This window comes from Gorilla gorilla, chromosome 4, assembly GCF_029281585.2.
Source record: "Gorilla gorilla gorilla isolate KB3781 chromosome 4, NHGRI_mGorGor1-v2.1_pri, whole genome shotgun sequence".
NCBI classification, from domain to species: domain Eukaryota; kingdom Metazoa; phylum Chordata; class Mammalia; order Primates; family Hominidae; genus Gorilla; species Gorilla gorilla.
The window spans coordinates 112,680,499-112,706,724 of record NC_073228.2 but is presented as its reverse complement, the minus strand read 5'-3'; the positions used below and the strand labels follow the sequence as shown (position 1 = coordinate 112,706,724).

At 34.9% G+C, this 26,226-nt stretch overlaps 1 protein-coding gene and 1 pseudogene across 9 annotated transcripts in view; one reads left to right on the top strand and one right to left on the bottom strand.

Annotated features, from left to right (window-relative positions):
* FER (FER tyrosine kinase) overlaps positions 1 to 26,226 on the bottom strand; it is a 448,497-nt gene that overhangs the window by 291,463 nt on the left and 130,808 nt on the right. For 7 of the 9 annotated variants that reach the window (XM_055387411.2, XM_055387413.2, XM_055387409.2 and 4 more), the window contains 2 exons: positions 21,420 to 21,542; positions 7,087 to 7,276 (listed from right to left, as the gene is read on the bottom strand). In XM_055387411.2, coding sequence (XP_055243386.1) covers positions 7,087 to 7,276; positions 21,420 to 21,542 — 313 coding nt within the window. Of the gene's footprint in view, positions 1 to 6,801; positions 6,973 to 7,086; positions 7,277 to 21,419; positions 21,543 to 26,226 lie in introns of those variants that run through there. The other 2 variants (XR_008679968.2, XM_055387419.2) reach the window with 2 other exon arrangements.
* LOC109027042 (U6 snRNA-associated Sm-like protein LSm2) lies at positions 10,313 to 10,590 on the top strand (annotated as a pseudogene).

Genomic DNA, 26,226 nt, shown 5'->3' with positions numbered 1-26,226 from the left:
GTTCAGAAACTTTTCAACTATTTTGACAGTAAAATCTAAACCTATATAAGCTGAACAAAACCTAAAATATATCTTACACATAAACTACACACAATAGTACTACAAGGATTTTCACTGAAGATGTTTTTACAACAAAAAAATTGAAAACCATGTAAAAATGTCACTCCCTCACTCAGAACGCTCAATGATTTCTAATTTCTCTATGAATTAGCACTGAAGTCCTACATGGGTCTGTATGACTTTATGATCTAACTGCCCATTACTTCTCAGACCCTATCTCCTATTACTTTCTCTCTCTTCAGCTACACTGGCTTCCTTTTGGTTCCTCCTTTCATCTGCTCTTCCCACTGCCTGAAATATTCTCACCCCAAGCAGTCTCATTTGCTCTCTCAGTTCTTCCAGATATCTGCACATATGCCACTTTATCAAGGAATCCTTCCTTAACCACGCTATGTATAAAAATAACTCCCAGCACTCGTTGCCTTATTGCCCCCAATCTTGCTTTTTTTCAAAAGAATTTACCACCATGTGACATACTATGTATTTATTTGTTTGTTTATTCACTGTCCCCTCCAATTAGAGTAAAAGGCCCATAACAGTGAAAACAAATTCTATTTTGTTCACTACTGTATGCCCAAAACCTAAAATGATACCTGACACCTGACATTCAATAAATATTTGCTTTTTGAATGGATAAATGAAAAAAAACTGAAGTAACTGTACATTCACTATTATAAAATGATACCTAAGATGCATTAAGTAAAAAAGCAAGATACAGAACAATACTGTTGTATGCTGTAACACTTGTGTAAAAAGAACAGCAGGCATATCATTTACACTTGTGTTTTTATTTGCATACAACACTTCTGGAAGATTACCTCTAAGGAAGAGAACTGGGACACTAAGAAAGGACACTTAGACCCATGTAAATGTGCATGTACTACCTATCCAAAGAAATTAAGGTTTTTCCTTTAAGAATAAGAAATATGTAAAATAATCCTACAGAAAATCTACAATTCATACTTAAGAACTCAGTGAATATCAATTAATTTACCTGTAAACTAAGGTACATTCTTAGAAAAACTGAAATAGAAGCTGATATTTTTCTACAGGATTTTATAATATACAAAATATGTTTATACACATTATCTCATTTCAGTGTCACAGAAATCCTGTAAGGCAAAAGAGGTATATATTTGTTTCCTCCCTCTATGGAAAAGAAAACTCAGAAAGGTTAAGGGATCTTAACCATGTCTGGCTAATCTTTGTATTTTTAGTAGAGACAGGGTTTCGCCATGTTGGTCAGGCTGGTCTCGAACTCCTGACCTCAAGTGATCCACGGGCCTCAGCCTCCCAAAGTGCTAGGATTACAGGCGCAAACCACCACGACTGGCCTGACAATTTTTAGCCAACAAATTAAATGTGTTGTTGGTTGAAAATGTAACAAAATAGGATTTTACTGATACTGCTGCTCAATTAAGCAAAACTAAGTAACATGTGCAGAGAAGAAAAATCTATGTTGTGTGTTGGTCTAGCAAAAGGGCTTAAACAAAATGTGCAATTTCAGAAACAAAGGCAATTATCATACAGACTAGCTAATTACATTTATAAAGTAGAAATTCATTTTATGATGCCATAAATTCTAGACATATCTGACATATAAGGGAGATTCTTTCAACAAAAATTATTATATGTTTGGTCCAAAGCATATATTGTCATAAAGTTAAATAACCAGATTATTCTGAAGTGAAAACAAAGTCCAATTATTTAATTCAGCATATACTAATTGAATATTTATTATGTTCTTACAACTAGATAACTAAAAAAAGAATGAAGAACATGTCTCTTAATAAACAAATATAATAAGAAAGCAGCTGATGTTTACCTGGAGATTAGAAAATTTTGATATTCTCATCACTGTGAGTCAACAGAGTTCACCCTCCTAATTTGCTCCAGAAGGTAGATTCTTCTACCCCAAAGAGCTAGAATTGAACTATTATATAAAATAATCCTTAAATTCAAGAACACATAAGCAATTCAAAATTCTTCAGAATTATTAGACATTTAATCTGTCATTATCCCAATTCAATAAGAAAGAATTTATCTTCTAGCTAAGCATTTCCCAAAGTATGCTCCATTACACTATGGTCCTCCCAGGAGGCTCATTGAAAGGGAATTGGGACAATATTTTCAGAAACACTGCATCCCATATACTATTTCCCCCCTGGACATTTAATATTAAAGGCTTAGAAAGTTCCTGCAGTCAATATTACTGTTTCTTTTGGCTTCACCCAACATGACTCAAATTCTGCAACTCACTTCTCCATGGTACACTTCTTAACATCCCACAAACTAATGGGAAATACACAGAGAAAATAAAGATCTAATCTAACGAATCAAATCAATACAACAAAACTCAGACTAGTACTACTGCCAGCCTAGCAAAATAAATATGACTAACATTGCTAGGAAAACCTTCCATAAATTATCATTGTACTTCTCCTTTTGTAATTATAATGGTCCCATAGATATTATCTCTAAATGCTCTAAAGATGTGTATTCTTATAGCCCGTTTTTTTCCTCTTTAATAGAGTACTGCCAAAGTTCAAATGAATTTATTCCCCTCCGGTAGTCTATAAGCTTGATGGTATAACAGAAAAGACTAATCTTTCCAATGTTATCCTAAGCCTTAGAAACACTCTGTTAAGTTCAGAAAAGTAGAGTGAACCTTTGCAAATAAGGTAAAACTGTGATTTATGGTTTTTAAAGGTTACTCTACTAATAGACCAAAATTATTTTTATTTTATTTTGAGACTGGCTCTCACTCTGTCACCCAGGCTGAAGTGCAGTGGCACAATCGTGGAACACTGCAGTCTCAAACTACACAGCTTAAACAATCCTTTTACCTCAATCTCCTGAGTAGTTAGCATTATAGGCATGTGCCACCACACCCGACTAATTTTTATATATCTGTCACACCCGACTAATTTTTATATATTTGTAGAGACAAGGTTTTGCCATGTTGCCCAGGCTGGTCTCAAACTCCTGAACTCAAGCAGTAAACTCACTTCAGCCTCCCAAAATGCTGACATTACAGGTGTGAGCCACTACATCCAGTCTACCAAAATTATTTTTTAAATAATATTAAGGTTTATAAAATGGCAGGGTTTTATTTCTGTGGTAGACACAAAGTGATTATTATTTGTTATATTCCCTTACAGGTGTGCCATTGAAGATGCTTCACTTTTATTTCTGATTCTGCTTACTGTCACTGGCTAGAAGAAATTCCAAAATTTTAAGATTCTATTATCTAACCTATTATGCCATAATCACCTGATTTAACAACCTATCTCCTCAAAGCACTTTTCCTTATACTCCATTCCTCTCTTGATGGCCTCTGTCTTTATTACACAGCTTTAATTCTTTAATCATTATAATCACTTTCTTATATGCATCTTCACTCCTCTTCCCCTCTCTTACTTAATTCATCATACTTATCTAGCATAACCACAGCTTTCCTCATTAGCATAGTTGTGAAGGAAAAAAAAAAGAAAGAAATTCATTTTTCACAGTTTCGGGAAGTCCAAGATCAAGGTGCTAGCAGACCTGGCATCTGAAAAGAGCCCAATCTCCAATTCCAAGATGGACCACTGAAGACTGCATCCTCCAAAGGAAAAGAATCCTTTGGTTTCACATGGCGGGGGTGGGGAGGCGGGCAAAGAGGTAAAGGGGAGCCAAACTCCCTCTTTTATAAAGACATTAATTACATCCACAAGGATGAAGCCCTCCTGACCTAATCACCTCTCAAAGGTCCCACCTCTTAACACTCTTACAATGGCAATTAAATTTCCACATGAGTTTTGGAGAGAGCAAACGTTTAAACTGTAACAATGAGCTTTAACTCTCATTGACTCATAGAGCTAAAATAAACATCAAGACTAAGACAAAATAAACATCAAACACTAAGAACCTGACTATACAACCCCAACCCTGATTATACATTTGATCATTTGGAACCTTTATAAGAATACCCAATGCATGGCACATTTCAATGGTACAGTTCCTTAAAGCACTCTTCCACAGAAGCATTCACCACCGAAGAGTCGGTATTTTCAGTAACACTGCCATTAACTAAGATCATGGAGCTAATTCATTGTCTCTCCTGCTCTCAAATAATATTTACACAAATTTTCACAATTTTCCATGATACAATAGTTTAATTTTGAGTTCTTCCAATTCTTCCAATATTCAAATAAGTCTCTTATTGAAATTGTATACCATTTATAACAATACAATTTATAAAGAGAAAATACCAATAGAACCACTTATGTGAATTCCAGGCTTTTCTTGTAACATTATTCATAAAGCAATGCTTAAACAGTCATTTGGGGACAAAATCATTTAAAGCTTTGATTGTTTTCGTTTCCAAGTAAACTGAAAAGTAATATTCTAATTATTAATTGAAAAACTGAATTACGCAAAGATTTCACTGATACATGTAGATGTATTCTTAAGTTTTAGGAATTGGGCATTGTAAAGATTTCTAATTGTTCTGAAAAAATGCTGTAAAATCTCATTAACTGGCATTAATTTGTAAGAATGCCCTGTCTTATTTGTAAAATATTAATTTATTGCTTTAAACTACATATATTATAGTATTATTTTACAAAAAAATCCTTAATGACTAAAAGCATTGCTTCAGCAAATAGGTAAGATCTAATTTATAATTAGTATTTCAACAATTTAAAATAAATTTGATAAAATGAAATATGCAGCACCATCTTGTAAAAATATATTAAGTATTATCACCATTGAATTAATGGACACGAGAGCAGAACTTGAAGGTGCCGGAAGGCAATTCATTCTCTTAAACTACACTATACACTACCTCAGAAACATTATTTATTCATTAGTTAAACAAAACTTTTCTTCAATGATTATGAAATATTAAACTCCAGATGATCAGAATTTTTTTTTTTTTTTTTTTTTTTTTGAGATGGAGTCTTGCCCTGTCACCAGGCTGGAATGCAGTGGCACGACCTCGGCTCACTGCAACCTCCACCTCCCAGGTTCAAATGATTCTCCCACCTCAGCCTCCTGAGTAGCTGGGATTACAGGCACACACCACCACACCCAGCTAATTTTTTTGTTTGTATTTTAATAGAGACAGGGTTTCACCATGTTGGCCAGGATGGTCTCGATCTCCTGACCTTGTGATCCACCCACCTCGGCCTCCCAGGGTGCTGGGATTACAGGCGTGAGCCACCACGCCCAGCCAAGCCTTTAAATAACCAATTCCACAACATCATGGTAACAGGGAAATATTATAAACCACACTCAGTGAACAAAAGATTTACTAGATAAGATATACCAAAGCCAAACAAAAGGAAAACATTTCAAAAGTTCCTTTGAAAGAACACATATGCCAGATACTTATCAAGAATCATGAAGCAAGAAAGGGAATTTAATAGGGTCCTTGGTACATGTGCTGAGATCCTCATAGCTAGGACAGTGAAAGAGTGCAAGGATTCATAATTCACAATTCACAAAGTGATGTGTAGATTAATATGGCTCAATATTACTAACAACCACAATAGTTTAATTTTAATATTTAATAGTAATAGTAATAACCACAATTGTTTAAATACTTCATATTCATTTCTACATTTACCGTATTCTCAGATACGGTCTTTTTTTTTTTTTTTTGCTATGGAGACATATGAATCCACTTAATCAAATCATACTATTTAGAACAACATAAAGTAAAAATTACTAAAATATCAGCTATAGCATAACTATAATAGTTCTGTAAGTTACCCACAGGAAATGCCAAGGATGTAGCTCAGACTTTTTTAACCTTGGCACTTTTGACATTTTAGCCTGGATAATTTTGTGCTGGGAGTGTGAAGGGAGGGGCTGTTCTGTGCATTCTAAGAGGTTTACCAGCATCACCAATCTCTACCCACTAGATCTGGTTATGACAATCACAGTGTCTGGAGATACTACCAAATGTCCCAGGTATGTGTGTGGCGGGGGGTGAGAACCACCAACATACATAGATAGATAGATCAATAGGTAGATAATAGAAAAAGGAAAGATAAAGAAAGAGGAAGAGAGAGAAAAGAAAGAGGAAGAGAGAAAGAGAAAGGAAAGAAAGAGAAAGAGAAAGGAAAGAAAAAGAAAAAGAAAGGAAGGAAGGAAGGAAAGGGGAGGGGAAGGGAGGGGAGGGGAGGGGAAGGGAGGGAAGGGAAGGGAAGGGAAGGGAGGAAGGGGAGGGGAAGGGAGGGGAGGGGAAGAGAGGGAAGGGAAGGGAAGGCAAGGGAAGGGAAGGGAAGGGAAGGGAAGGGAGGAAGGGGAGGGGAAGGGAGGGAAGGGAGGAAGGGGAGGGGAAGGGAGGGAAAGAAAGGAAGAAGGAGAAAGGAGAGAGGAAAGAGGAAGGAAAGGAAAGGAGAGGAGAGAAAGGAAGAGGAGAGAGGGGAGCAAAGAAGAGAAGAAAGGAGAGGAGAGGAAAGGAAAGGAGAGAAGAAGAAAGACTTTATACTAGGCATTCTTAAACAGTTAATAAAACTATGAAATAAAGTTGAATTTCAAGTTGGTGAATTTGAATGTATTTATTGTAGTTTAAGGATCACATTTATGAGCAGAAAAAAACTTCTTAAACTAAATCAATATTTTGTATTTTAAAAGCAATAAATACACCAGCAATCTCAGATAAATAAGATTCTACTTTACTTAAGAAGAAAAAAATTAATAAATAGCTTTCTTCTTATTGCTTACTTCTCTCTTAAGAATAAGACCCTACCTTCCTGCTGTCTCCCAGGAATAAAAACAACTGCAGTCTTTCCTTTCAGTTTTGAAGGCAAGAGAAGAACTTTTTCCTCTGACTCTACAGGTGGTTCCTGAAAGTGCTCTCCAGGTGACCTGAGGTGACTGACAAGTCTATTTTGCATTTACAAACAAGTTTAATAGGACCTGCATATTAACAAGAGTAATAATTTGTTATAGCAAATTGGAATAATTTTTGTATTCACTTATTACCTAGACACTACTCTCCCAAGTTTCTCATTGGATTATTCTTTAGCTTACCATAGATGTAACTGATCGTGCATCTTCTTCATAATTTACTACTGGAGGTGGCTCTTTCCCGTCATTTTCTTGCACTTTTTGCTCTAGTAATTCCTTCTGTGCTGAAAACTTTGCTTCAGTGCATCTCAGCTGCTGGACTGACTGTTTCAGTTCTTCAAGTGCCTGTTTTTGGCTTAGCAGAAGCACAATACTAAAAGAGAATAAATTAAATATAAATGATTTCAACTTCATTAAGAAGACATTAAGGAAACCTCATATATGTAAATTATGCTTTTCTTTGATTTCATTTTTATAAGAGCCCTTTAGAATCATAAAAAGTATGAAACTAAGCAGATTTTAAGTTATCACAGTATTTATTACATGCTAGCATTAACAAAATATAATGAAGTGTTTGGAGTCAAATCCAAATACAAGATGCTTTCAAATATATTATGATCTATGGCATTCATTTTATTTTAGCTAAACTACATACCTCACAGAGTAGACACTTAGGTCCAGAGGTATAGGGCCTAGAATGAATTAAAATAACAGAAGCAGAATCTTAAATTTACTTTAAGTATCAAAGGCAATATAGCTAGGGTCAGATCTGTGCCTAGGGTAAAATAAATAAAATCAAGGTGACAGTCTAGACACGAAGCTTGTGTATATGTTGTGAGGGATGTGTGTCTGGCAGCAAGTGAAACTACTATGACAAGGACTAAGGGCTAAGATGTAACTGGAGGAATGAGTAAAACAAAGGTCTGCAAATCCTTCCAACGTCTCCAATATAAATACAGTATACTTTCCCATCCCTCCTTTAGAGTACAGGGCCACAGGTTGTCTTACTGTGACTTTTTAACCCTTGGAGGCTGCCTTCAATGGGAATTTCAAACTAATTCACCCACATAGAAGCCACGTGTAAACAGGTAGTGGTGGTAGATACTTCTGGAAATAGCCCACACTACATATTACAATAATTTCCAAAAAGGACTGTGCCATGCACTGCTGAAAGTAAGTTATTAATATGTAAGAGACAATAGATTATAAATTAGACAAAATGTCAAAATTGGAAAATAAGGTCAGAAAATACTATCTTCTTAAATTTAAACTATAAGTCTCAACATAAACTGAATAAATATTCACAGACAAAAGTAACCCACACTAAGAGAGATTTATTTATACATATGATGCTGATCGATATTTTGAAAACTAAATTCAAACTTAATTGAGCACAGTGCAACCTCAGTGACTGCTATAAAGAAAGCTGTAATCTCCTTATTGTAACAAGTTTCAGGTGAGTGTCCTAACAAACAGTAGAGAAAAAAGTCTAAGAAAAGTAAAACTAATGAGTAAGAACATTTGTAAGAGACCTAGTAATATCCAGAAGACAGACCTCTCCAGTGGAATTCAATAAATGGTAATCAGCATTTGCATCATTATCATTCAACAGTCTGTGATCTGTGTTCTAAATCCACACAGACTTCTTGATAAGTTCATGCTGGTTTATTTATTAGTTAGTATCTTCTTTTTAATAATAAATTGACATTTCTGATTTCTCAGTAATCTCTTGAAAGAAAGTTGATTTTTTAAAAGAATCACTTTTGTGAACATAAATTTCTAAGGACCAGGTCCTGGAAAAGACTGCACCCACTATGTACTTAAAGCTTCCAGAGGGTTTCCTCTTTGCATCTCCTAGCTACCAAGAAAAAAAAAAAAGACTCCAACAATGACAACAATATAAGAAATAATTTAAAACATACAAGGTAAAGTGGAAAAATATATTTTCATGTACATCCGGAATATCAGTCACAAAAAGGTGAATGATTTCAAAAATGTCAGCAAAATCAACAGAGAGGTATACTTCAAAATAATAATACTCTAAAGTAATATTGTTACAGTAATTTTACACAAACAAATTTCATAAAGACTACCAGGAAAAATAAAAAAAATTTAAAAGAATAAAAATAAACTTTGCAAAATGAAATCAGAAATGACAAGGCACAAGGCAAGTAAATATTAACTGAACATCTGAATATAATTCAAAAACATTTATTTATGGAAGTAAATAATATACATTTTACTCTCTTAAACCTATGGTCAGCTGAATAATGTCCCCCAAAGGATAACCACATCCTTATGCCCAGAACCTGTAATGTTTGTCAGCTTACGTGGCAAAGAAACTTTTCAGATATGACTAAGTTGAGGATGTTGAGATGTTGGATTATCCTGTATTATTCAGGTGGGCCTAGTGTAATCATAAGAATACTTACAAGAAGGAGGCAAGATGAACAATGTCAGAAAAGGTGATGTGACAATGGAAACGGTGGAAGAAAAGGCAGTGTAACTTGGGACCAAGAATGATGTAATGAGGACAGCCTCTAAAAACTGGAAAAGGCAAAGGAAGCAAATTCTCCCCTAGAGTGTCTAGAAGAAACCAGCCCTACGAATACCATAGTTTTAGGCCAGTAAAACTGATTTCTGACTTGTGACCTCCAGAACTATAAGAGAATAAATCTGTGTTGTTTTAAGCTACTGTATTTGTGGCAATTTGCTACAGCAGCAAGATGAAAGTAATACAAACCCTGATAGACAACATATCCATTTTATGTTCATTTAAAAGGAAAAGATTAAACCATTATAAAAAGTTAAAATTTTGAAAAAAAGATTTCAAGTCATATATATTCTCAAGTTTAGAGAAACAGCTTAATTTTAACAAGTGACTTCTCATGATGTTTCCAATCTCTATGCTTTACTGTAATTTCACCTTTATTTTACCCTGGATAATAAATGGGATCTTCCAAAATGATTCTAAAACATTTGTATAATTTTTAAAAATCACTAATAACTCATTCTCTAACTACAACAATCCATTTTCTCTAATCCTCACTGGGAACCTGAATAGCCCGATATGATTTGGCTGTGTCCTCACCCAAATCTCAAATTGTAGCCCCCATAATTCCCACGTGTCATGAGAGGGACCTGTTGGGAGGTAACTGAAACATGATGGGGGGTCTTTTCTGTGCTGTTCTCGGGGCAGTACGTAAGTCTCATGAGATCTGGTGGTTTCATAAGGGGGATCCCCTTCACATGCTCTCTCTCTTGACTGCTGCCATGTAAGACATATCTTGCTTCCCCTGCACCTTCCACCATGATTGTGAGGCCTCCCCAGGCATGTGGAACTGTGAGTCAATTAAACCTCTTTCCTTTCCCCTGTCCTCTTTCTGGTCCAGCCCGCAGCACCAGCACCATGCTCTTCTATTATTTTTTCAAGTCCCTTGTGGGCAAGCATGACTCAAGAATGACCTGAGCATCTGTGGAACCCTCCATTCTGTGGATCGGTATCTCAACATCAAACTAACTATTATCAGTGTCATAGACCATGAGAAATATCCTCACATGTTATCAGTGAAGAACTGCTTCATTCAGGCCTCAGTGGTCCAATACATGCAGTTGCCAGCAGACGAGGTCCACAAACAGTTGCTACAGGATGCAGCAAGGAAGGAACCCTTGCAGCAGAAACAGTGATGGCTCCTCCTCCTCTTCCCCTTCCTCTTTCATTGGTGACCCCCAAGTCTCAACCTGAACCCCTAATGCCCAATACTTGAAGAGGTTTTGTTTGTTTGTTTACTAATGATCATTTTGTGGGGTTTTTTAAGGGATGAGTGGATGAGAGGAATAACAGAGGACAGCTATCCTCTGTAGAGAAGGTGAGAAAAAGTAGGCTGGAAAACTTCAAAGCCTTCCAGTCCCCAGCACCTGCCTTTCTTGCTACTTCCCTGGAGATGGTGGAAGAGTTTCCTAGGTCTTTCCAGGGCAGCATGTGATTCATTTGGAGATGGAAGGAATCTGTCCCACATCAGGAATAAAATTTATGATGCAGGGAAAAAAAAAAAAAAAAAAAAAAAAACCTCTTTCCTTTATAATTTACCCAGTCTGGGGTATGTCTTTATTAGCAGTGTGAAAACAGACTAATACAGCCCCCCACCAGTTTTATTTATTATTTAAATATCTGCTCATGGAGTCCTCCACTGTAAGTAGGAACACTTTCTTTAAAAGACGACTATTCATTGATTTTTATGCACTTAGAACCATCCAAGATCAAGCTCTTATGACCATAAGGCCTTTTTTTCCTTTCCTTTTGCTTGCCCCACACAGTTGCCTTTAGTCTTGTTGCTGTTAGTCATTCAGCCACTCACACAAATATGGGGGGAGACTTATGGGGACACTGTCACCTAGAATGCTGAACATGCTGTCTGTGGGATGTTTTTGTTCTTATTGTTGTTGTTTCCATGTGGTATCCTCATTACTATGCCTGCTTCTGTGAGACATTTTGGCCAGATTATAAAACTACATCACAAGACCTCCTACTTCTAGGAAGATAGAATGTACTGACTCTGCAGAAAAGAGTTAACATAGATTTAAACGTAAAATCTCAAACTATTAAACTTTTAGAAAAAAAATAAAGATGAAAACCTTTGAGATCTAGGACTAATAGAATGTACTGACTCAGCAGAAAAGAGTTAACATAGATGTAAATGTAAAATCTCAAACTATTAAACTTTTAGGAAAAAAAACAAGGGTAGGAAGAACCAATATCGTGAAAATGGCCATACTGCCCAAGGTAATTTATAGATTCAATGCCATCCCCATCAAGCTACCAATGACTTTCTTCACAGAATTGGAAAAAAACTACTTTAAAGTTCATATGGAACCAAAAAAGAGCCCACATTGCCAAGTCAATCCTAAGCCAAAAGAACAAAGCTGGAGGCATCACGCTACCTGACTTCAAACTATATTACAAGGCTACAGTAACCAAAACAGCATGGTACTGGTACCAAAACAGAGATATAGATCAATGGAACAGAACAGAGCCCTCAGAAATAATGCCGCATATCTACAACTATCTGATCTTTGACAAACCTGACAAAAACAAGCACTGGGGAAAGGATTCCCTATTTAATAAGTGGTGCTGGGAAAACTGGCTAGCCATATGTAGAAAGCTGAAACTGGATCCCTTCCTTACACCTTATACAGAAATTAATTCAAGATGGATTAAAGACTTAAATGTTAGACCTAACACCATAAAAACCCTAGAAGAAAACCTAGGCAATACCATTCAGGACATAGGCATGGGCAAGGACTTCATGTCTAAAACACCAAAAGAAATGGCAACAAAAGCCAAAATTGACAAATGGGATCTAATTAAACTAAAGAGCTTCTGCACAGCAAAAGAAACTACCATCAGAGTGAACAGGCAACCTACAAAATGGGAGAAAATTTTTGCAACCTACTCATCTGACAAAGGGCTAATATCCAGAATCTACAATGAACTCAAACAAATTTACAACAAAAAAACAAACAACCCCATCAAAAAGGGGGTGAAGGACATGAACAGACACTTCTCAAAAGAACACATTTATGCAGCCAAAAGACACATGAAAAAAATGCTCACCATCACTGGCCATCAGAGAAATGCAAATCAAAACCACAATGAGATACCATCTCATACCAGTTAGAATGGCAATCATTAAAAAGTCAGGAAACAACAGGTGCTGGAGAGGATGTGGAGAAACAGGAACACTTTTACACTGTTGGTGGGAAGGTAAACTAGTTCAACCGTTGTGGAAGTCAGTGTGGCGATTCCTCAGGGATCTAGAACTAGAAATATCATTTGACCCAGCCATCCCATTACTGGGTATATACCCAAAGGATTATAAATCATGCTGCTATAGACACATGCACATGTATGTTTATTGTGGCATTATTCACAATAGAAAAGACTTGGAACCAACCCAAATGTCCGACAATGATAGACTGGATTAAGAAAATGTGGCACATATACACCATGAAATACTATGCAGCCATAAAAAAAGGATGAGTTCATGTCCTTTGTAGGGACATGGATGAAGCTGGAAACCATCATTCTCAGCAAACTATCACAAGGACAAAAAAAACCAAACACCGCATGTTCTCACTCACAGGTGGGAATTAAACAATGAGAACACATGGACACAGGAAGGGGAACATCACACACCGGGGCCTGTTGTTGCATGGGGGAAGGGGGGAGGGATAGCATTTGGAGATATACCTAATGTTAAATGACGAGTTACTGGGTGCAGCACACCAGCATGGCACATGTATACATATGTAACTAACCTGTACGTTGTGCACATGTACCCTAAAACGTAAAGTATAATTAAAAAAAAAAAAGAAAAACAAAACAGAAAAAAACCTTTGAGATCTAGGACTAGGCAAAGACTTCTTAGACTTAACACCAAAGCACCAACCACAAACCTTAAAAGAAATAAAATGATCTTTTTTTTTTTTAAGACTAGTCAAGTGCAGTAGTGAGAATGGGAGAAGGAGTAAAACGAGGAGTTCAATCTATAACTGACTGTGAACAATCAATTGAGTTATCCACTCTTCGGACCAGCCTAAAATGGACTTCTTTAAAATTAAAAAATTTTGTTCTATGAAAGACCCTGTCTCTTGAGAAGATGAAAAGACAAGGTACAGACTGGGAGAAAACTATTTACAAATGACATATGTGTCAAAGAAATAGAATATATAAAGAACTAGAATATATAAAGCTCTAGAATATATAAAGAGTGCAAGAGTTAAAAAACAAAACAAAACAAAACAACCAAACATCCAATTAGAAAATGAGCAAAAGAGTTGAACAGGTATTTCACGAAAACAGGATATACAAATGACAAACCAGCACATTGAAAAGATGTTCCAGAACATCATTCATTAGGGAAATGCATATTAAAACAACAATGAGATATCACTACACATCTTTTAGAATGGCTCAAATATAGCATAGTGAAAAAGTGACAACACCAAATGCTGGCAAGGATGAGAAAAAACTGGATCACTCACACATTGCTGATGGAAATGTGTAATAGTACAAAAGTAAACTAAACATGCAATTACCATACAATTAGCAACTGTGATCCTAGGCAGTTACTCCAGAAAAATTGTAACTTATGTTCACATAAAAACCTATACATAAATGTTTGGAGACCTTTATTTGTACTAGCTCCAAACTAGAAACAAACCAAACATCCTTCAAAGGGTGAATGATTAGACAAATTGTGGTATATCCATACTGTTAGAGGTTGAATTGTATCCCCCAGGAAGATATGCTCAAGTCCTAATGCCTGAAATCTCAGAATGTGACCTTATTTGGAAACAGGGTTGTTTCAGATGTAGTTAAGATGAGATTATACAGGAGTAGGATAGGCCATTAATGGAAAAGACTGTTGCCCTTATAAGAAGAGGAAAATCTGGATACAGAGAAGAGACACACAGGCAGAGGGTCACATGGAGACAGAGGCAGAGACTAGAGTAAAGCTTCTACAAACCAAGGAATGTCAAGGATTGTCAGCCATCACCAGAAGCTAGGAGACAGGCATGAAACAGATTCTCCTTTGGAGTTCTCAGAAGGAACCAACACTGCCAACACCTCATTACATACTTTAACCCTCCAGAACTGAGAATAAATTTAATAAATAAAATTATGTTGCTTTAAGCTACCCACTGTGCAGTATTTTATTACAGCAGCCCTAAGAAACTGATACACATACCATGGAACACTGCACTACTCAACAGTAAAAAGGAATGAAAGTAGCTGGATGAATCTCTGAGGAATTATGCTGAATAAAAAGCCAATGCCAAAAGGTTACATACAACATGACTCCATTTATATCACGTTCTTGAAAAAACAGATTAGTGGTTTCTAGGGGTTACTAAGGAGGTAGATGGACTGAAGGAAGTGTGGCTAAAAGTACAACATGAGAGATCCTTGTAGTGATGGAAATGCTCTGTATCTTAACTGTATAATGTCAGTATCTGGGTTGTGATATTATTTTATGGTTTTACAAGATGCTACCATTGAGGGAAACTGAGTATAGGGTACACGGGATCTCTCTGTATTATTTCTAACAACTAAATGTCAATCCACAATGATCTCAAAATAAAAAAATTAACTTAAAAATAAGTATCACCGCTGCTACATCATGCTTCCTCTGGTGAGGTGAGGAATTTTTTCATTTTTTATTTTTGTGGGTACATAATAGGTGTATATATTTATGAAGTACATGAGATCTTTTGATAAAAGCATGCGATGTGTTATACTCACATCACGGTAAAGGGGGTATCCATCACCTCAAGCATTTATCCTTTGTGTTACAAACTATCCTATTATACTCTTTTAGTTATTTTAAAATGTACAATTAAATTATTATTGACTACAGTTACCCTGTTGTGCTATCAAATATCAGGTCTCATTCATTTGCCCAGCACTTCCCACTACCCTTCCCAGCCTCTGATAACCATCCTTCTACTCTCTATCTCCAGGAGTTCAAATGTTTTAATTTTTAGCTCCTACAAATAAGCGAGAACATGCAAAGTTTGTCTTTCTGTGCCTGGCTTATTTCACTTAACATAATGACCTCCAGTGCCATCCATGTTGAAAATGACAGCATCTCATTCTTTTTTTAATGGCTGAATAGTAGTCCCTTGTGTATAGGTACCACATTTCCTTTGTCTGTTGATGGACACTTAGGTTGCTTCCGACTCTTGACTATTGTGAATAGTGCTGCAATAAACATGGGAGTGTAAATATCTCTTGGAGACACTGACTTCCCTTCTTTTGAGTATATACCTAGCAGTGAGATTGCTGGATGGCATGGTAGCTCTATTTTTAGTTTTTTCAGGTACCTCCAAACTGTTCTCCATAGTGGTTACACTAACTGAGTTCAGGTTTTTATCTTCTCATATGTCTTGGGCTCCTATCTAAATAATCTGTTTTGGAGGAAGGTCTTTTTTATTCCCCTTCAGGACTTGAAAGTTTCTACTGTATTGTATCATGCTGGCAATCAATTAGACACTCAGAGACACTATCTTAATACCAAGAATAAGATTAAAATGTAAATTTCCTGGTTTTGATTTTTAGTGGTTTTTAAGGATAATGAGACTTGCAGGGGGTGTATGCCTCTAGTCCTAACATTTTAATATCAACATGTCTGATCATGAAATCAATTAGAAAAATTCATTTCTTCCAATTAATCCCATTTCAGCCTTTATCTATGACATAATCTCTCATATATGAACATGTTCCTTTTGTTCAATAATTACTGAAAAAAATGTATTGCTGGTCTCACTATGTAAAATACTATACAATTATGTTTATAATACCATTGAGCAAACAAGCAATACATACTTCAGTAAGTAGAAATTATAGTAAATGTATGATTATTTAGTACATGATGCATAGGAGGCCATAAATAAATTTAAAACGTAGAAGCTTCCAGAACCCTTGCATGTGCTATTTCCTATCTCTGAACACTCTTTCCATGCACTCTTCACATGCAGGGTATCTTCTGCCTATCTCCTAGGAGACCTCTGACCATCCTTCTTAAGTAGCTGTTCCTCTGTTATTCTTCTATCTGAACCCTTATTTCACAGCAATGATAATAACTGGTAAATATTTTAATTTTGTGTTGGTTTCCTTCACAAAAGTGTAAGTTTCATGAGCCATGTGACCATATGTGTCTTACCTCTCACTGCAATCACAGCATCTGGTAGATGCACAATCAACATTGTTGAATGAATTCCCTATTTACATAGCACATTTTTTTTAAATCACATAATTCTAAAACTCTGAGCCAAAGGAAAAAATGTAAGGTTCCTGAATTTCAAAACTAGAACACTATTCTAGATTATTAAGTCTTACCTTTACCAGAAGCTAGATGTGACATTTTGCAAGTCTCTCAAAATTTCTGGACCTCAGATGTCACATTATTTGAAAGGCAGTGAGGCTAAATCAAATGATCCCTTAAGATTCTGCATGGCTCTATGATTTTATAATACATAAGGTATTTTTAAATACTAAGTGATAATGATATAAAACAGGTTAAGACAATACAAAATTAAATAATCATTTACTTTTTGTAAATCAAACCAAGCATTCAAACCAACAGTAACATCACTAGCTCTTTATGCCACCAAGTCATAAATGACATATGCTCGGTATTTTTTCCCATAACTTTTTTCTAATACAAAAGTCAAGGACCACAAATCAGGAAAAGATTGGTATTATTTCCATTTGAATAAACAGACTTTAGAAGTAATGAGTGAAGGTATATATACTAGACTGATACTCTGTGTTGGATTAAAGTGTATTTAGTGTATATTAAATAATACAAAATTTTAGCGTATTAAATACACTAAATGCACCAGTACATTAAATGTATTTAATTTAGCATATGTAGTGTATTTAATACATTAAAATTTTTTTATAAAAATTTCAAATGGTTGGTTTTATTTTTCATTCTATATTTTTTAAATAAAATTCTGCGATAGCTACATTTCAACTAAGACCTGCATTACTTATATAAGCTTGAACTCTGTTTTTGCTAATGTGTCAATTTAAAATCACATAAAAGCCATTCTTGAAGTTTATTTTTCTCTTCATATTATTCAATTATAGGAATCAAAGCCATCAAATGATTGATCATATAATTTATTTTTTCACTGTCATTAGATGTTTTAGAGACATGGATATATTAAATTCAAATTATAAAAATGTGGTTTTAGTCTCATATTTTGATACAACAAATACTGTTATTTCTATTAAGTAAACATTCAATATAATTCCATTAATTTAAAAATAATTTAAGAATGCAAATATCTAACATAGACTATTTCTGACATTTAGGAAGAAATGTAGTCTTACAAGTAACACAGTACATGAAACTAACAAAGTGTTGAGAAGTAAAGATAATGTAAGTTTATTATTAAAACTAGATAAAAATTGATTTTAATTATATATGCATATTTAAACATATATGTGTAGTTATATACACATGTACACAATAAAAGGAAATATTCAAGAAATACTAAGAAATTAAAATGCAAACATTTGCCCTGGAATCCCTTTCAGACTATGTGTTTAGCAAAATATGTTAACATATAATTCAAAGGCAAACTTAACCCTACCAATGTCTGCATTTAATGAAATTTAGCAGTAACTCTTTAGTCATATAAATATACTTAACATTTTCAAGATTATACCTTGACTCTAACAATAAAAACTCCATGGTAACAAAGGTTAACAAGAGTTGGGTTAAACAGGTCTCATCCCCTGAAAATCTTGGCATACTTACCCCTGCTAACTTATTCTCTAAAGAATGCTGTTAAAATCATAAGATCAAGCAAATAATATGATCAAAAAGACAGAAGCTATGGAGTCAGCAACTCATGTCTTTTCTACCGTTTACTATGTATGTGATTGTAAGTAAGTTATGTAAAGTCTCAAAGACCTGAAGGTAAAACACAGGCTACTATACAAAAGGCACAGGAAGATAACATTCAATGAGTTAACATATATATATATGTACATTTATGTATGTTACATATATGTTTATATATGTTATATATAATATATGTGTTTATATGTTATAATATAATATATATATAAATACCCAGCATAATATGTGACACAAAGTAAAAACTCGAGAAATGTTACTTTCCACATATCCACTATCCTTCAAGGCTCCTCTCTTATATCCATTCTCATATCCTGATAAATATAAACAGGTAGAGGAACATGGATTATACACCCATTATGTAGATAAAAAGAGAGGCAAAGATTTGTGAAGAAAACATGCAAAAATTCAAATAATCTCATAACTTCTAGATTAGGGAGCCCTTAAAGATCTTCTCCTCCAACAACTTACAGCCAGACATTCTGGTGAAATGGTTAGCACTTTCAATTTTCTTTCTTTATATCCACTAAATTTTAAAATAGGAGTCATTATAATGTGTGCTTTTGCAAAATTATAAAAAGTAGAGCCACTTGGTCATCTATAAACATGTGAAGAGATTCATCCACAAACACAGAAAAGCAAAAGATAATTCTTTTGTTTAATTTTATATGTGCAATGGGTGATGTTTTATTTTACCATTCAAATAAAATCTTCTGTTAATGCAATACTAAAAATTTGCAGATTTAGTAAAGGAATGATCAGAGTAACTCAAATTTTCCTGTTCTCGCCTTTACGGGGCTCATCGATTCCCATTTAATGTTGCAATGGACTGAATGTTTGTATGCTGCCAAAATTCAGATGTTGAAAACCCCTAATACAATGGTATTAGGAGGTGGGGGCCTTTGGAAGGTAATTAAGTCATGAAGGTAGAGCACTTATCAATGGGATTAGTGCCATTATAAAAGAGATCCCGGGGAGCTCTTACCCTCTTTCTGCCATGTGAGGATACAATGAGAAGACAGCAGTCTGCAGTCTGGAAAAGAGTCCTCACAAGAACCCAATCACGCTGGCACCCTGATTTCAGACTTACAGCCTCCAGAACTGTGAGAAATAAAGTCTGCTCTTTATTAAGTCACCTAGTCTATGGCACATTGTTATAGCAGACCAAACAGACCCAGACAAAAACTTAACACCAAGTTGTAATAACAGCTATAGTATAAATGAGAAAAGTAGCCCTCTAAAATTTGATGTGGTATAATAGAATAGATGATGTTGCCATTCACTGAAATAAAGAATACTAAGAGTGAATTAGGTTAGGTTGAGTTTGGTTGGGTTGTATGCAGATTTTTAATTCAGCCTTTAGACATTGGGAATTTAGGATACTTCTAAGACATTCAAAAAGGCATGTCAAGTAGGCAATTGGTGTCATGGCCACGGAGTGCAGAAAATAAATCTGAGAGAGAGTAATAAATGGGTCATCTTCACCAGATCACTTAGGGAAAAAGTTCAGGGAAAGGAGTGAGACAGCCTAGGGCTGTGCCTTCCCTAACTCTAAAATGGATTGGCTGAGCGGAAGAGAATGGGTTTGCAAAGGAGTGGCCAGAAAAAGAGGATTAAGATCTTGCATTTTGAGTTCCAAAGGCCAAGGGAAAAGAAAATAAATGAAGTCAGTAAATTCAGATACTATTAAGAGGTCAAGTAAGATAGTTTCTAAATTTAGCTAGCAATGTAGACGTCATTGTGATCTTAGAGCTACCCATTTCCATAGCGATAGGGCAAAAAGTCAGACTTTGAAAACTAAGTGGGAACTGAGGAAATGAGTGAGCATAATCACTCTTGGAACAAGTTCGAACTAAGAAAACAGAAAGCAAACATAGTACCTGGGAAAAAATATGGAGATTTAAAAAGGATTATTTGGGGTGGGTAGGGAGGTGGAGATTGTTTTTCGGAGTCAAGACTTAAGTATATTTTAAAAGTGAGCACAAGGACCCAGTTGGGAAGGAAAGGTGAACATAATACATAAATTATGTAAAATCTGAGAAAGTAGAGACGAGAAAATACAAAAAAAAACAAAAAACAAAAAAAAAACAGGCATAAGAAATGAACTTAGGACAAAGAACTGTTCCTCTATTGAAGTAAGGAAAGATGATGAGTACAAATTTGGGTGGGTTTGGAACTCTAATCTCAGAAAAGAAGAAAAATGTCATCCAATGTTTCTAATTTATTTCTGGGATGTGGATGTCCATCTGCTCACTATGATGAGGGAGGTAAGTAATCAGAGATCTGAAATAAGTGGAGGATATATGAAAAGTTGTGCAGAAATAGCAGGTACAAACTGGAGAAATTATATATATCACAAATTCCTTGAGAGTCTTGATAAATCAAAGAATATGTGAGAGTATAATAGCAAGAAATATGTAAGGTCTAGTCAGGATTAGAAAAACCACACCAGCACCCACTGTTGTAGATGCAATTAATAAAAGCAGATTAGAAACTTGAAGTTTAGATTAAATTTTAAATTCTTAAGCAGTAGAAAGCATAATGAAGTCAGTAAAAGAAGAGTATACCAACACAAGTAAAGTCTGTGGACCTAGGAAGATATTTGCAAATCCAGAAATCAGCAAGACAAAATAGCACAGCTAATCACTGAGTGATTTTTATCTGTTTTCTAATCAGTCTGCTTCCTTTTATCATAGTAGAGACTATTTATAGGTAATATTGGTCTGCCACTTTCTTAACAGGGGAATTCACAATGGGTCTGGTGAAAATGGATGTAGGAAAGTAAAGACAGCTTTTAACAATGAATTTTTGAAAGATAGTTCAAACTGTTAAAACATTGAGACATATGATCAGGATGCTATATTTACAAAAATACATAATCATTTTTCCCAAGGACACTATATTTTTTAAAACCACAGAATCATTTTTCCAGAATCCTAGAAATTAACTATACAAAACTTTATACTTAAAATGAAAGTTTCTGTTTCTAGAAATGTTAGGTTCACACTGCCATGTAACTAAAATATTTTTGTAAAATTACAATTAAACATTCTTCCTTCAAATTGTTTCTCTTTTACTCACTCAGACTTCTTCTCACAAGTCTCAGAAGATTCTTCAATTCTCTTCTCTAACTCCAAAACAGCCTCCTCCTTGTTTAAAAGCATCTGCTGTGTTTGCATAAGTTCTTCCGCTAACGTTTTCAACCTAGAATAAACAGTATCCTCAATATCAATCAACAAATTAATTTTCACTTTATACATATCAAAAAAGTATTCATACATCTTATGTTGCAATGTCCAAAACAGTAGCCACATATAATCTGATTCAAACTAAAGTAAAATTTCAGCCCCTTGGTTGCATTAGACACATTTCAAGTGCTAAACAGAAATGTAGCTACTGGCTACCTTACTGGATGGTGGAAAAAGGAATATTTCAATAATCACAGTAAGTACTCGGGCAATACTGGTCTAGAGTATTATTCACCAAAAAGAAAAAGAGAAGTATGTAAAGAAAAGAGAAGAGAACAACTTTGGTAGACATTGAGTAAATGGTAAGTAGTATTATTTGCAGATGTTATCTCATTTACTCTTCACAACAATCTTATGAGATATACAGTATTATTTTAAAGAAATGAAAGTGAGGCTCAGTTATTTGTCATTTTAAATTCATGGTAAGCTATTTCTATTTTCACATATTGTAGTAATACTTTAGGAGTATTTTCTGTATAGAACTGAAGACAATTTAATACATAAATTAATATGCGTTCACAAACCAGATAATTTACATTTGTATAAAATGCATTGAGTCCTTAATGGAAGTATTTCTACCACAAAAACATACATGGCTATCATATCACTTTAAAATTTTTATCTTCAGCTTTTCAAAGCAAGACATGAAACCCAAAAGACAAAAAAGAAAATATTAAATAATCTAACTCTATAAAAATGTAAATTTATTTGAACTTAAAGAGATCATAAAGTCAAAAGCAAACTTGAAGTAATACCTGCAGCACAAATTACCAGAAAGAGCTCTTTTCGTGCAGAAAAACTCTTAGAAAAAAGATAAACTAATATGAAAATGGACAAAAAGCACAACGGAAGTTCACCATGAAAAAATTAAATGATCAATAAGCATATAAAGTTCATATGCTTAACACAACGGAAGTTCACCATGAAAAAATTAAATGATCAATAAGCATATGACATTACTACAACTTGACTGACTATATAATAAGTTATTTTTCACCTACTAAAATTGACAAGCATGAAAAATACTTGGAATATCCAGTAATAGCAATATTATCTTTTTTTAATGGAAACAATTATACATCACTGATGTGAAAAAATTGGCACAGATTTTTCAGGGGTCATCTTGGAACTGTCTCTCAAATTTTAAATTAGAAAATTATCTGACCATCTAAAAATGTGTCCTACCAAAACACTTGTACAATATGCACAAAGTCTGTCCATACAAAAATATTTGTTGCAATACTGATTATAAAGAAAAAAACTACAAAATATTTAAATGCCCTAGTATAGCACACAGTCACTAAAAAAGAATTAGGTACACATATATAAGGTTTTTCTAAGATATAATTTTAAATTAAAAGGCAAGATGTAGCAGAATACATATAGCATTGTTCTAATTATATTAAAATAATATACATGCATATGTTCCATGAACTGAATTGTGACCCCAAAATTCATCTGTTGGGGCCCTAACCCCCAATATAATGGTATCTGGAGATGGAGCCTCTAGGAGGTAATTAGAATTAGATGAAGTCATGAAGATGGGGCCCTCATGATGGGATCAGAGCCCTTATAAGAAGAAACAGCACAGAACCCACTACCTCTCCTCTCCCTCTCCTCATGTACGCAAAAAAAGGGTCATGTGAGGACACAGCAAGAATTACCTATCTACAAGTCAGGAAAAGAGACCTCATAAGTAACCCAAATCAGTTGACATCTTGATCTTGGGCTTCCCAGCCTCCATATCTATGAGAAATCATTTCTGTTGTTTCAGCCATCCAGCCTATGGTAATTTGTATGACAGTCTGATATGGTTTGGCTGTGTCCTCACCCAAATCTCATCTCGAATTGTAACTCCCACAATTTCCACGTGTTGTGAGAGGGACCCAGTGGGAGGTAACTGAATCATGGGGACAGGTCTTTCTCATGCTCTTTTCACAATAGTGAGTAAGTCTCATGAAATCTGATGGTTTTAAAATGAAGAGTTCCCCTGCACAAACTCTCTTTGCCTGCTGCCATCCGTGTAAAACGTGACTTGCTCCTCCTTGCCTTCTACCATGATTGTGAGGCCTCCCCAGCTATGGGGAACTGTAAGTCCATTAAACTTCTTTGTCTTCCCAGGCTCAAAAGTCTTTATCAGCTTCGTGAAAACAGACTAATACAGTCCAAACAGACTAATACAATATATTTATGTGGTATGTGTTTATATGTGAGTGCATAGGATAAGAAACAGATGACTATAAACCAAAGTTTTATCAATACTCTGAGAGGTATGGGATTGGACTAGGGAGTGATTTAAGTCCAAAGAAGTCTTTCATAGTTTACTCCATATATATCATTGTTTGAATCTCTTATAACAGGAATAGATTTTTTTAGAATCATTAAATAATAGGTAATACAGATAAGAGAGGCAGAAAAACTATTATACATAATCATAAGAATGCTAAATACAGCAATAAATATTATTTCATTTTATTTAGAGTGAAACAACATAATAAATTTCAGTAAGTCTCTGACGGCACTTGATATTAAAGCAAAATAAAGCAATAATATTTATAATAATGATCGAGAGTCATCAGGGAAAGGTCAGATTGAACATTTTTCTTTAATCATATATATATATTCTTAAGACATTTGTATCAAATCCAGTAAAATTATGTTTTTGAATATCATGGAGATACAAGCTTCAGTTATTGAGAGAATTGGCTTGCATGGAATAGTTCATATTCTGACTATCAGATAAAGAAAACATTACTATATTAAGATTCAAGATCATTGTCAAGAAAGCTACATTTCAACCACTGGCTCCAACTTCCTTATTAAAGAATTATAAATAAATAAATAAGTAAATAACACATAATGCTTTGCTGTTCCAACTCTGCCTTACATATAATCTCATTTAATTCAAATGAAAGTTTAGAACACAGAGCCCTACCTCAGAATCTGTCCCAACCACTTTCTGACACCCAAGTCTGGTGGAAACAGAAAAAACAACCAGCTTCTTATCACTGCCTTGACCATGCTACATCAAAGCTGAATTTAATAAAAAGCCTTTCCTCTCCTTATCACTTTCTTCTGTTGTATCCTTTGCTGCTTTTCCCTGCACATTTCCCTTATTCTCATTCTCTTCCTGGTTAATTTTCCATTCATCTCTCTTCTCAAAACTTCAATCATTCATTTAAACAAGTGTTTATTAAACACATTCCTTGTGTCAGACACTCTGCTAGACAGTAGGGATACAACAACAAACAAGTTTGCCTTCAGGAAACTTACATTCTACTAGACAGACATCAAAGAAGAAAAGACAAATGAATTTAGAAGAATAAAATTATACAGGGAGGCCAGGAGCAGTGGCTCACATCTGTAATCCCAGCACTTTGGGAGGTTGAGGGCGGGTGGATCATTTGAGGTCAGGAGTTCGAGACCAGCCTGGCCAACATGGTGAAACCTCGTCTCTAATAAAAATACAAAAGTAGCTGGGTGTGGTGGCAGGCACCTGTAATCCCAGCTACTCAGGTGGCTGAGGCAGGAGAATCACTTTTACCTGAGAGGTGGAGGTTGCAGTGACCCAAGATCGCGCCACTGCACTCCAGCCTAGGCAACAGAGTGAGACTTTGTCTCAAATATATATATATATAAATTTTTAATCTCAAAAAAAATACATATGGTGAAAGTATTTACTCTTTCTTACCATTATTCCCTTAAAAAAAAAAACCTGTAATGTGTGAATTAAGTGAAGAGAAAAACATTTGAGTAATTACACTTCATGTATAGATGACATAACAAATGTAAGAATAGTTCATAAATTTCAAAGTACAATATTCGCCATCATGTTATTACATGTTTCGTATACAAATATAATAGTAACAGTTCAAATGAGAACACATAGATACAGGGAGGGGAATAACACACACTGGGGCCTCTGAGGGGAGGGCCAGCAGGGTGAGGGACAGCATTAGAATATATAGTTAATGCATGCGAGATAATGCCCAGTGATGGGTCGATAGGTGCAGCAAACCACCATGGCACACGTTATATATAACAAACCTGCATGTACTGCACATGTATCTGGAACTTAAATAAAATAAAATAGCATAAAAAATAGTAACAGTTCAAATGGCTTATTCTTTACATTTTAAAATTAAATATTATAATATTATAATGCAAAGCAGTTAAAAGTCATAAAATGACCCTACCTGGAAAAAATTCACAAAATGACATAATACTTAACATTTGAGTGCCAAGCATAGTTTTAAGCACTTTATAAATAAGCACTTAAATTTATATAATTCTTATAACACCTTTATAATCCCCGTTTACATATGAAGAACTGAAGCAGAGAGGTTAAAGCTCTCGTCCAAGGTCACAGAGCCGGTAAGTGGGAAAAGCTGATAATAGAGCCCAAGCAGCTTAAATCCTGAATCCACACCCTTAACAACTAATATCCTGTCTTAGTAATTACACATCCTAGAATTTAACCTATATATATGCTTCAAAAGTGTACAAAGATGTAAATACAAGAATGTTTATTATATAATCACAATAAACAAAAGTAAATGTATCATGATGCTAATGATGCTTAGTTTTCAGGTGCCTCACTTGCATGATCCCTTCCAAGACTCTGTACTTAATTTTGTATT